This window comes from Vulpes vulpes, chromosome 7 (assembly GCF_048418805.1).
Source record: "Vulpes vulpes isolate BD-2025 chromosome 7, VulVul3, whole genome shotgun sequence".
Lineage (NCBI taxonomy): Eukaryota > Metazoa > Chordata > Mammalia > Carnivora > Canidae > Vulpes > Vulpes vulpes.
In genome coordinates this window covers 8,741,994-8,755,113 of record NC_132786.1, presented here as the reverse complement: position 1 = coordinate 8,755,113, position 13,120 = coordinate 8,741,994, and the positions used below count along the sequence as shown (strand labels likewise).

The 13,120-nt window shown below is 47.1% G+C and overlaps 1 protein-coding gene across 22 annotated transcripts in view; it reads right to left on the bottom strand.

Annotated features, from left to right (window-relative positions):
• Nucleotides 1-13,120, bottom strand: part of DENND2A (DENN domain containing 2A) — a 106,550-nt gene that overhangs the window by 89,099 nt on the left and 4,331 nt on the right. The window contains exon 1 of one of the 22 annotated variants that reach the window (XR_012002442.1): nt 11,405-11,521. The exons of 17 other annotated variants lie outside the window; for them this stretch is intronic. Coding sequence is in view for 2 of the 5 variants with exons in the window: in XM_072762867.1 (XP_072618968.1) it covers nt 1,587-1,663 (77 nt within the window). In the remaining 3 variants the exon portion in view is untranslated. Of the gene's footprint in view, nt 1-1,586; nt 1,685-11,404; nt 11,553-13,120 lie in introns of those variants that run through there. 4 more of the 22 variants (XM_072762874.1, XM_072762869.1, XM_072762867.1 and 1 more) reach the window with 4 other exon arrangements.

Below are 13,120 nucleotides of genomic sequence, written 5' to 3'. Positions count from 1 at the left end.
GATTTCAGCTCAGGTCATGATCTCAGGGTCCTGGGATCCAGCCCTGAGTTGAGCCCCATGTCAGGCTCCACTGAGTGTTCAGTCTGCTAGATGTTCTCTTCCTCCTCTGCCCCTCCCATCATGCTTGCTCTCTCTCTCTAAATAAATAAATAAAATATTTAAAAAGAGAGAGAGAATAAGGAAATCGTAACTCTCCAAATTCTGTATTTTGGCCCTCAGACTTCCTTATCTGCTCTCTCAGTACCTTTAACTAGAACCACCCTGGATTGACACCTCTCACAACCTGATGCAAGAATCTGCTAATTGGTGATGAGGAGCAGTAACCTCAGAGTCTGACCCACAGGGGTCAGGCTCTTTAGGGAAGCCTGACTTTCTAAGGGCAGCAAGCAGGAAATAGCTTTCATTCATAACCTTTGGGAAGGTCAGGGTAAAAAAATTAGCACTGTTCCATCCTGTGATCTGTCAGGCATTGATTTAAGCACTTTACAAACATAATTCTAGAAATAATGCATCACCCAAGACAAATGAAAGCATGCCCACATCTGTTCTTTTTTTCACATCTGTTCTCGTACACGAACACTCACAGCAGCGTTATTCATAATGCCCATAAAGTGAAAATAATCTGAACGCCATCAACTGATGAAGACATAACCAAAACGTGGTACGCCCATTCCATGGAATATACTTCAGCCATAAAATGGGGTAGTGATACACGCTCCCACGTCACCCTTGAAAACATTATGCTAAATGAACAGAAGCAGGTCACAAAATCCCCTATATTGGGACGTCCGGCTGGCTCAGTCCTTGGGCGCCTGCCTTGGGCCCAGGGCTTGATCCTGGAGTTCCAGAATCGAGTCCCGCATCTGGCTCCCTGCATGGAGCCTGCTTCTCTCTCTACCTGTGTCTCTGCCTCTCACTCTCTGTGTCTCTCATGAATAAATAAAATCTTTTTTTTTGAATAAATAAAATCTTAATAAAATCTTTAAAAAAAAAAAAAAAAAGCCCCTCTATTGTAGAAGTCCATTTATGTGAAATGTCTAGAACCCGGGAAGCCATAGAGACAGAAAGTAGGTAAGTGGTTGTTCAGGGATGAGGGGAAAGGAGAGGGTGATGGCTAGAGGGTATGTATGGGTTTCTCCTTCCCTGTGATGAAAATGTTCAAAACCACTGTGGTGGTGGTACTTGCACAACTCTGTGAATATACTAAAAACCATTAAAATGTATGCTTTAGGGATCCCTGGGTGGCTCAGCGGTTTAGCGCCTGCCTTCGGCCCAGGGCGGGATCCTGGAGATCCAGGATCGAGTCCCACGTCGGGCTCCCTGCATGGACCCTGCTTCTCGCTCTGCCTGAGTCTCTGTCTCTATGTCTCTCATGGATAAATAAATTAAATCTTAAAAAAAAAAAAAAAAAGAGCAATGGCTAGCTCGCCACCGCCTCCCTCACAAGCAGGACCTCTGACGAAGCACTTGGCCACCGAACCCAAGAAACCAGGATACTTATGAATGCGGCGGTAGACGAACACAGAATGGTCACAGAAACACAACGCGGGTGGCGGGTGCGCGAGGCGCTAAGCGGACCGGCCTACCTCACAGGCGGATCCATTTCTCCACAGAACATCCCGTCCCCTCGACCGCGGAGTCCCACACTCTCTCCGGCAGCCATGTTGGAGTGAGGAGCCCACCCCCGCCCACAGCTGATTGGCTCTCGAGGAGGCCTGACTCACGTCGGGCCAATCAGATTCCAGTCCTCGGGAGCGGCGCCGAGCGCGTGGCCAGAACACGGAACCGCAAGGCTGCGAGGCGGCGGTTTCCCTCCCTGTGGAGTAAGGGGCGGAGAGGGCGGGGCACGCCCTGGGCCCAGTCCCCCCCAGGCTAGGCGGACGCCACACGCCTTCATACCTTCGTTTAAGCAACCCAAGGAATACCCCCTCGACGCGTAGTGTCATGTTCAGTCTGTGTTCATCTGCTTTGTTCAACTGACTTTCCCAAAGGGACAAAGTAAAGCCACCTGGGTGGCTCGGTGGTTGAGCATCTGGCTTTGGCTCAGGGCGTGATCCCGGGGTCCTCGGATCAAGTCCCCACATCGGGGTCCCTGCAGGAGCCTGCTCTTCCTTCTCTCTCTGTGTGTCTCATGCATAAATATAAAAGAAAAAAGAAAAAGAAAGGTACTGTATGTTTTAAGCGTGAATCTGCATCCGTATTGCTGAAGCTGAGTAAGCTTCTGTTGTTTTGTTGTTTTTGTTTTTGTTTGTGTTTTTTCTAGGATATAAAAAGGGTCTTTTGTAAGGATGGGGTGGATGGGTAGGGAGAGGTGTTTATTTTTTTTATTTTTGGATATAAAAAGGGTCTTTGGTAAGGATGGGTGGATGGGTAGGGGGAGGTGCTTTTCCTTTTATTTTTTTACTTTTTTTTAGGATATAAAAAGGGTCTTTGGTAAGGATAAACTTCTGTTGTTAAGGAACCTAAAGCCCCCATGGGTTTGCCTCCAGCCTGGCACAGAGGTTGGGTGCGATGTGATCATTCCTAGGACAGACTGAAGAGCAGAAGAGCAGCTGTCAAGAAGTCCCTTTCCCTCCCGGAGATGCTTCATGACACTACAGGTGCTACAAACTTCTTAGTAGAGCTCTCATGAGACCTAACCTTTCTAAGGACCTTAAGAGCAAAAAAAAAAAAAAAAAAAAAAAGGACCTTAAGAGCATACTGTAAGCACAGGGGAGAGCTGCTGACCTCTTGGATGAACCCTTAAATAAGAGATGGTATAGGAAGGTGAATATTCTCCTTCCTTCCTTCCCAATAAAAACCCCACTGGAAAAAAAATCCTAGCTCTATACTGGAATAGACTAATGAGAGGTTACTGTGGGTAAACAAATAAAAGGCATGCATCCCTTCTTCAGTTCATATTTTAGATCTACAATATATACACAAGAAAGCAGATAACCACATCTCTCTCACACACACACACACTGGCAGGGACATATTTGACTGAAAAATACTTCTGAGAGTTCGCATAGTCTAGACACGAGAAGGAAGAGCTGAGTTGACAGGAGGGAAGGGATGGACGGGTCCTTTTCCCATCCCTCTATTTATGGGAGTCATTTCCCTTCAGGAAATGCTGAGCCCCTTCTCCCAGGACCCTGTTGGGAATGACGCCTGCACCGGCTGACCCAGCCTTCCACATCCTCCTCCTGGCCTCAGCAATTCTCCCCTCGTGACCCAGTCAGTACTGGGAACCCAGCCTGTAAACGACAGTGCTTTTAGAGGCCCCAGTCCAGTGAGGAAACTCAAAAAGGGCGGGTGGGAAAGACCCATGATGAAGCCAGAAAAGCCCGTGGGGGGTGGAGAAGCTTCTAAATCTGAACACAGAAAGGGGATGGATCAGTAGGAAGTTGGGGCTGGAAATGAGGATGCTGTGGCCCAAGAAATTAGTGGCTCATCTAACTTTGGTCACCTGGTTGGTGGTGGCGGAGACAGGAGCAGGACCCCAGGGTTCCTGTCGCCCCACCTAGGGCTCATTCACCAGCTCCATACTCTTCCCTTCCCCAGAGGACTCATGTTGCAGTGGAAAGCTGTCCTAGGGGAATCTGGGTCTACTGGTTATGTGTTCTTGGTGAAGGTGGCTCTCTTCTCTTCTTGGTCTTCTCTTTTTGGTCAGCTGAGGAGCCAGCCCACCTCTTCAGAAATCCAGACAAATTTCTGAGGTCTGTGCGGTTTGGGGGTTTGTTTGGGGTTGTTGGGGTTGTTTTTTTTTTTTTGGTCTTGTTTTGTTTTTTAAGAAATGAGAAGTGTTCTTTGTTATTAGGACATTGAGGGATTTTTGAAAAGCGACAAAACCCAAAAACATTTGCCCCACAGGCACCAAGTAATATTAGCTGTTGGCTCCCAGGTTCTTCTATTTAAAAAAATTTTATTGAATATAGTGTTCAGAGCTTCCGGGCCATATACCAGGGAGGAAGAGAGACTTAGTGTTAGCAGGTAAAAGGAAATGAACTGGAGATTGAGGGTAAGACAGAAAAGTAGAGACAGAGAATCAGAAAGAAAGACAAAGGCTGAAAACCAAAGAATCAGGGATAGAATGGCAGTGAAACACGGGGAGGAAGAACCCACCAAAAAACCGCCAAGGCAGACTAAGGGGGGGCTACGTTAGGTCATATCCAGGTGCCTCTTCATCGGATGCAGCAACCCGGCGATCAGCTTTTTTTGCAGCTAAAATGGACATAAAGGAAAAACCTCGCCCAAGGGTATATCCCAAGAGTATATTGTGGGCAAGAGAATAGCTAGTATGTCCTATTGGCAAACACCCCCGTGCTTCAGTGAATTAGAGTTTTCCCAGCTCCACACTTCTGTTCATATCCTTGCCCTCAGTTGTCATCCTCCCTTCTCCTTGCTCTTATAGTCCCACCTACCCTTCAAAACCTAGTTTAAATCCTAACTGCTCCATAAAGTCTACTCTGATCACCCCAAACTGAAGTTCTTCCCCACTCTCCTGAATTTCCAGAGCAGTTATTAACTTATCTACTCTTGATAGTCTAACTTTGTGTAACCTTATGTTCTCTCATCTAAGGCTGGCTTCAACTGTTACGGAAATACGTTTTACCTGGGGCGCTTGGGTGGCTCAGTCGATTGGGTGGTTGAGTGTCATTGGACTCTATTTTGGCTCAGGTCATGATCTCAGGGTCATGAGATCCAGCCCCTTTCTGCACCCTCCCACCCCTGCAATCAGGTTCAAGCGCATGCTCTTTCTCTGAATAAATATTTTTAAAAATTAAAAATAAAAAGATACATCTTATTGAAGGTTCAACATATTTATGTGCAATAATGAATGGCTTCAAGCTGCAATAATGAATAACATTTATAGAGTATTTGTTCTCCAGGTGAGATTCTACATAGATTCTTTTTTTTTTTTTTTTAAGATTTTATTTATTTATACATGAGAGACACAGAGAGAGAGGCAGAGGGAGAAGCAGGCTCCCCGAGGCAGGACTCAATCCCAGGACCCTGGGATCATGACCTGAGTCAAAGGCATATTCTCAACCGTTGAGCCACCCAGGTGCCCCTTCTTCATGGATTCTTTCATTGAATCCTCATGCCAACCTTACAACTGTCTCCCCTTTACAGATGTGGAGACTGAGGTCTAGAGGAATAATTCTCTCCACATGGATGCTGAATGTGTCTGGGTTGTCAGATTCAAGAGTCCATTGCCTAGCACTCAAAGAAATGCTTTGTCCCAGAGTACAGGCCTTCCCTTCCTGAGTACAAAGTAGCTACTCGATAAATTGTTATGATTGGATTTTATTCCAAGTACCCAGTACCCACCCCTCTCTCCCCTCCCCTCCATTCCTGTTCTGTCCACCGCGAACACCCTGGCACCAAGGCACTGCCTGGCCATCCCTTCCACTCCCAGAGGCTGCCCTCAAGCTGCCATTTTGTGACTTTTTCTTGCTCCTGAATGCTCTCCTGATGTTCCTTTTAACCTGACCTCACCAAACGGTAATACCGGTAATAATACCGAGGGGAGGGGAGGTAGTGCCCCACCCCCAGCCCGCCGGGTCAGTCCTGGCCCATGAGCACCTGGAGAGCCCCAGGGCCTGTGCCTACCAGCGCTGGATGCTCACCCCACACCATGAGGTAGGCACTTGAAGGGATGCACCTGAAGGCCACGTTTTGTTTGCTTCTTGACACCCATCTCTGGCTGCAGCTGAGCTGCTCCAAACTCCTCACTTTCCTGCCTCCTCTCTCCCTAATTCCTGTCCTCCTCTTCCTTTCCTCCCCCTCACACCCTTTCCCACCCTCTTTTGCTGGCTTCTGTTCTCTTTCTTTCCATGAGCAGAGACTTTCCAGCTTGGCTCCCGGCCAGCACATTTGGACAAAAGGCAGCAATCTTCAAGGAAGACGTCATCTCGCATCCCCCTTCCTGGGGCCAGGGAGGGAGGAGGGGGCCCAGACCGCTCTGCCGGGGCTCCTTGTTCTGGGAAAGGCCTCGAGAGATGGGGTTAAAAAGCAAAGAATCTGCCAACAGACCCAGGTTCAAATTCCAGCTCTGCCACTGGAGCTGTGGGACCTGGGACAAGTTTTCAAAGACGCAGTTCTCTCATCTGTGAAACTATGGTGACTGTAGCACCTACTTTGGAAGAATGCAGTAAGGATTAAATGAGACTGCACCTGTAAAGCACTCAGCACAGCACATGTCCCATAAAAAGGGCTCAACACTTGTCTTCTGCAAGAAAGGGTGCTTAACTCTGCCAAATAATAAAATAGGAGCAATCATATGGGAGCTCATAATAATAACAATAACACTTCCTAGGCTCATCTGCAGGGCTGTCGATCTTGCCTCAGTTGTTTCCAAGTTGGGAAAGCTGCAAAAACACTCTCAAACATGGAATTGCCATTGCAGTGCAATCTGTACAAGTTGGTTTTGAAATTGGAAGGGGAGCTGACCCCCTTTTCCTTTTCGGTAGAGACCAGGACGTGCTCAAGTTCAGCTTCAGCCTGGATGTGGAAGTAGGAGGAGCCCACCCTTGATCAGCACAGCGGGCTCATCCTAATTCCCCACCCCTTCCCTCCCCTCCCCCTCCTTTTCAGGCTTCCTGAACTCTGAGGTCCTGTTTCTGTTTGTTTACTATCTGTGCCTGGTGTTTGGTACTTGGAAGTTGTGCGATGCCTGGGAACGTGTTCCTTTTATTTAGCTAGGTTTTTAGATATGGGAAATGGTCTTTCCCCCATGATTTTATTTAGTTCATCTGGGCCGGCATGAATGGATTTGAATTTAATCAGTAAAATTAACCAAAGAGCAAATACAGGAGTTCGCATGAGGTGCCATTGGGAAATATGCAAATATACAAATATAGGGGATGGTCCCGGCCTCTTAGAGCTAGGGATAACAGCTGTAAGCCCAATTAACCGAATGGCAATTAAAGATTGCAATTGTTCAAGACAAAAAGGATTGGGACGACTGCATGGCTCAGCGGTTGAGCACCTGCCTTCAGCTCAGGGTGTGATCCTAGAGTCCCAGGATCGGGATGGAGTCCCACATGGGGCTCCCTGCATGGAGCCTGCTTCTCCGCCTGTCTCTAATGAATAAATAAATAAAATCTTAAAAAAAAAAAAAAGACAGGATCAGTCCAGGGAATGCCTGACACATATTTCAAAAAAGTCATAGTAGGAGATTGGTTCAAGGACTAAATCTGAACTACATTGGGGAAGGTTATGAAACAAATATAAACTAGAGGAATGCAGAGGTGGGCAATGAGAGAGGAGTCACAGACGGCCTCAAAGCAGTCGGATCTGGTGGTCCTTAAGACTAGATTGGGTGCCTGGAGGTGCCTGGACACCTAGACTCAGGGGATGGAAGCCCCTGAGTTATGAGAACCAGGAGAAGATGAAGTGGGTTGGTGGCTTACACTTGGGCATGTCCTGAAAGGAAGGAGGACGAGTTAAGATTGGCTACCCTGGTTAAATAAAAATACACAATGAAGGTATGCACTCTATTAGACATGATAGAGTTAAAATGACACATTTAAGAGGACCCTCCTGGAGTAGGCAGTCAGAGGTGAAGATCTAAGGGTCTGGCAAAAGAAGCCCCCCAGGTGTAAATCTGGGAAGGAGCCCCTGAACCTGTGAGCAGGAATGACCTGAGGGACAAGTGCAATCAAAGAGAGTGAAGAAACTGGCATGGGGCGCTGTTACATGGCCCTCGCTACTGAGCTTGCCTCAGCTTCTTTTTCTTTCTTTATCTGGGCCTTCCAACTAGATGGTACAGTCTGATGGTGGTACACAGGCCTTGGGCTTCTTTTTATTCCTCTACAGTGTCTAACCCACAGTTGGTCTACTAGGAGTGAGGCACAACTGCTTGTTGGAGAAGAAAAAGAAAATGAATTGATGGAGATCTCTCTTTCTAAAGACAATGAGGATAATCAAAGACTATGGTGTCTCAGGGAAGGAGGCACTTGAGTACTTACCAAAGGTGGCTGGGCCACCAGCCAATCAGAATGGCCTCACTGTTAACCCTGTAATGGCTGGATCTGGGGAGGCTGGGGTTCCCGGGAATGTGGGTGACTGGATGCTCAGGGCAGTGAGTGTTTACCAAGCAGTTCAGAAGCAGTCAGCATTTTGACAAGTGGACAGATATATCAGAGCACATCAGTTCTACGTCAACCTTGACCTGGGGTGGGGGAGTGGACATGTATATTAGGGAGGTAAAGAACAGTTAACTGGCCACAGGATGCATCATTAATAACTTCAGATAAGGTCCCAGCAGATGGTTAGGGAAGGAAGCAGGATTCCAGGGCCTCGGGGAGGAGCTAGTGGGCCTGCCTCAGGGGCTCCATCTCCCCAGCCTGGAAGCAGCATCCTCCTCTTTTCCTTCAAGCAGCTGGCAGCCTGAGCCTGGAGCTGTGTATCAGAAGCCGCTTGTCTTTGACCCTTTCCCTGGCTCTCTCCTCTCTGCCCCAGGCTGGCAATCTTGGCTGTCCTGTGTTCAGGGGAGACCAGAGCCTTTCTTGGCCCTTCAGAAGTGCTGGGACCTCCAAGTCTCACTGTTTTGGGAGGCATCAAGGAGGTTACTCTTCTCTGAGATTTTTTCACCCCATTAGATGCATCAGATCAGCAAAGAGGGTAAACAGAAAGCACTGGTCGCTTTTTGATGTCCTGGGAGCTTGTGTATGTTTGTTGATTGTCACCAACACAGACGATGACATGGACCAGATGTAAAGGATGACAGGGGCCACAAGATGCTGGGGAGTTTTACTAGGGGTTGGATGATCACATACTTCATTCCAAATCTGAACCACTCTCTCCTACAACTCACAGTCTTAAGTAGAGAACCCCCCTTAGCCCCCAGAGAGCTGGAGACATTTTCTGGCATAGAAGCCCAGAGCACCTGCAAGCTGCTTTTAGAATCTCCTCTGCATCTTCCTGGTCACCACCCCTGACCAAGTCTGCGGCTGAGAAACTGGCCCACTGGCCCATCCAGCTGCAGGGGATCCAAGTTCTAAATCTCAGGCCACCCCATCACCCCTGCCCAGTGATCAAATTGGCCCTCTATGCCTTCTCCCCCAGCTAACTTCTCCCTTGACCATGCAAGGGCAGTTTTAATCCTGATGGGCTGCATGATCCCATCCAAGTGCCTTTGCCTGGTCATCTGGGGGTGACTGAGCCTGTAACTCCCAGAGACATGAAAAGCACAGATAAAATTACAGCTGCTTAAAAAAAAAAAATTACAGCTGCATTAGTGTTTCCAATTTGCTGAAAAAAGGTAGTCGGTTATTATTTTTCTCATGGTGAGCTGGGGGTTGGCAGGGGCAGTAGTATCCATCTCCTCTGACTCTTTTTGGGGGAAAAAGTTCATGTGTAGCACCTGACTGACCCCTCCTCTTTCCCTGGGCTGAGGGCTCTACTCTGGGGGAGTTAAAAAAGGCTGGGGGGCAGAGGGACAATACAAACTCATGTCTGCTTATGTCAGTGCACCAGGACCAGCAGGGAAAATGGGCGCCACGGCCAAATCTCCTCCTTTTCCAGGGCGGCTGTGAGTTGCAGTTTCCAAGGACAGTCCCAGCATAGATCTGTTGTAGACCAATTAACAATTTATCTTAGGGACTCCTGGGTGGCTCAGTGGTTGAATGTCTGCCTTGGGCTCAGGTCGTGATCCCGGGGTCCTGGGATCGAGTCCCACATTGGGCTCCCTGCATGGAGCCTGCTTCTCCCTCTGCCTGTGTCTCTGCCTCGCTCTCTGTGTCTCTCATGAATAAATAAAATCTTTAAAAAAAAATTTATCTTAAGTGCTCGCTTTTTACTTTCAAAGTGTCCCAGTCTGTATATACAGTTGCCCTATCCACAACCCAAAGTGGATTTCCAGAGAACTTGGTGCTAAGTCAAACGCAACCCTACCATATCTCTTTTTGAGAAGCAAGGAAGTATGAGGGAGAAAGGGGAGGCACTTTGGATTATTGCACTGGGATGACTCGTGTATAACCTACCCCACCCATCCCACATTTCCGCCTACACAATATGTGGACTCATGGTTATGTGGGATCAAGGTTATTGGAACACGAAACCAACAGTCAGAGACAAAATTAAATCAGTTTGCTGATGTCAACCTAAATATAATAAACTTCTTATAATTTTAATATGCTGCCTATTTTAATAAAACTCAAAATAGTAGATTCCCTTTATGAATGTACCACACTGTGAATTTTAATTTTTGTATTAACTTAAATAGAAACTCATAGTAAATTCGGTGGGGAACCGGGGTGGGAACACTTGGGTTAAGAGAGAGAAAGGTTGGGGCACCTGGGTGGCTCAGTTGATTAAGCATCTGCCTTCAGTTCAGGTCATGATCCCAGGACACTGGAATCAGTCAGGCTCCTTGCTCAGTGAGGAGTCTGCTTCTCCCTCTGCTCCTCACCCTGCTCTTGCACACACTTTCTCAAATAAATAAAATCTTTTAAAACGAGAGAGAGAAAGAGGTATAATATAATAATATATTTTATAATTTTTTTTAAGATTGAGCATCAGAATCTCATTTTTGGGATGTCTTCACTGGGCCCAAATATATTCAATACACATTTGGCTTTGAAATATATATTTTTTAAGATTTTATTTATTTATTCATGAGAGACACAGAGAGAAAGGCAGAGACATAGGCAGAGGGAGAAGCAGGCTCCATGCAGGGAGCCCAATGTGGAACTTGATCCCAGGACCCTGGGATCACACCCTGGGCTGAAGGCTGACACTCAACTGCTGAGCCACTCAGGCATCCCTGAAATCTATGTTTTTTAAAAGATTTTATTTATTTATTAGAGAGAGAGAGACGCAGAGAGAGAAGCAGGCTCCATGCAGGGAGCCTGACATGGGACTCGATCCTGGGTCTCCAGGATCACGCCCTGGGCCGAAGGCGGCGCTAAACCGCTAAGCCACCGGGGCTGCCCCCCACGAAATCTATTTTAATCTAGCAATTATACTTATAAGAATTTATCTTATAGAAATACTGGAACAAGTGCCAGAGAGTGTCTGTAGTGGCTAAAATCAGAAACAACCCAGGGTTCATCAACAGGTAACGTGTTAAACTAATAAAGGCAATCCACACTGAAGGAACACCAGGAGGCTGCAGAGAAGAATGGCACGATGTACGTCCCACATGGACTTATTTTCACAAACTGCTGTTCAATTATGACAGTATGCACCCATTTCCGTAAGCAAACATATTACATACAAAGAAAAGAAAGTCGGATCTGGGATATATACCACACATTGATTGCCTCAGGGAGGGAGACAGTATGTGGTTAACTTTCATTTTTTTCTGTTTTATTCTTTATGTATTGCTTAAATGTTTTCCAACAAGCAGAACTTTCACAGTTTACACAGAAAGATATATGTATAAATAAAAGTATGTGTATAAAAGTCAACTTACGGGGATCCCTGGGTGGCTCAGCGATTTGGCGCCTGCCGTTGGCCCAGGGCATGATCTTGGGGGTCCCGGAATCGAGTCCCACATCGGGCTCCCTGCATGGAGCCTGCTTCTCCCTCTGCCTGTGTTTCTGCCTCTCTCTATTTATCTCTCTCATAAATAAATAAATAAAATCTTAAAAAAAAAAGTTAACTCACAATTTTAAAGTACGCTTTTTAAGAAACAAAACCAGCAAAGGAAATGCAGCTGATACTGTGCTTGCACTGGTGTGATAAGCCCTCCTGATAAGACACAGAGCCCTGGGGTACCCTGGAAAGATGGTCACGGCCACAACTTCCCGTCCTGGCCCTGCTCTCCAGCTCTATCCTGCTCTCATTTCCTTCTAAAGGGGAGCCTGGAGCCTCTTGGTTCCCACCACTGAGGGAAGCCTACCTCTTCCCTGAGCTTGCCACGAAGGCGACTCACCCCTTCCTTCCCTAAGGCCAGGGGGAAAAAGATAACAGTTTTTGGCAGTTAAGCCTGTTAGAAAAGAGGGTCTGGGGCTCACCTCTCTTCCAGGCGACTGCAGGCCAAGGATGGATGCATCCAAGGGAAGCCAAAGACAAAGCAATTCTGGGCTGCAGATGGCAAAGGGCTTAGCTTCTATGCAAGCGGAGAGTCGACAGGATACGTTTTTGCTCAGATCAGACAATGATCTTAGCACAAGGGTAAAAGATGGTCTGACTCTGGCTTCTCAACATACTCTGTCTTTGGACATCAAATGTAGAAAACTGAGGCACGTGCTCACCTCATTTTCAGGTGACTGAAATATAATTAAAGGGGCAGATGCGCCTGTCAACCCCGATGGATAGCCAACACAGGGTTTCTTGTTGTTTTGTTTAGATTTTATTTATTTATTCATGAGAGACACATAGAGAGAGGCAGGGACATAGGTAGAGGGAAAAGCAGGCTCCCTATGGGGAGCCCGATGCAGAACTCAATCCCAGGCCCCCAGGACCCTGGGATCATGACCTGAGTCCAAGGCAGAAGCTCAACCACTGAGCCACCGAGGTGTCCCTGTAGGGGATGTTTAAAGACAGCCTGTGGTACCTGTGGAGGCCATCTGGCTCTGTGGAGGAATAAGGCTCCATGGCTGGACACAGGAGACTGGGTATGACACAACGCTGGTCACTCATGAGTACCTGTGAGACATTCCACAGGCCCCCAGGAAGCAAAAAAGATGGGGCTGGGATTCCAGAGAGTAAAGGAAGCTGAGCCAACTTTGCCCACTGCCAGAGAAACGAATGCCTACAAGGTATATTTGAATGTTGTTGGGAAAGTCATCCAGCCTCAGAATTTCCCTTTATTAACCTGTCAGAGTTGCGGAATTCAACCCTTAGAGATTCATTCCTTTTGATTGAGACTTTATGGATGTTCAATTGCAAACTAATTCTCTGTTTCTTTCCCATACAGAAGACATGGGTCAGAAAACAAATACACTTGAATATCAGGAGGCAAGGAGAATCCAGAACTCAGAGGCTCAGCACTCAAGAAAAGCAGACTTATGTGGGTTCCAGGCAGAGACAATGGTGCCAAAGTTTCTCAGTTTGGGCTAAGGTGCAGCACTACACAGAACAGGATCAGGGAAATCTAACTGCAGAAGCCTTGTGATTATGCTTTTAGAATTTCTATTTTTAAAACATACTTCACATACATACTTAGTTTCACACGAATGTGTCT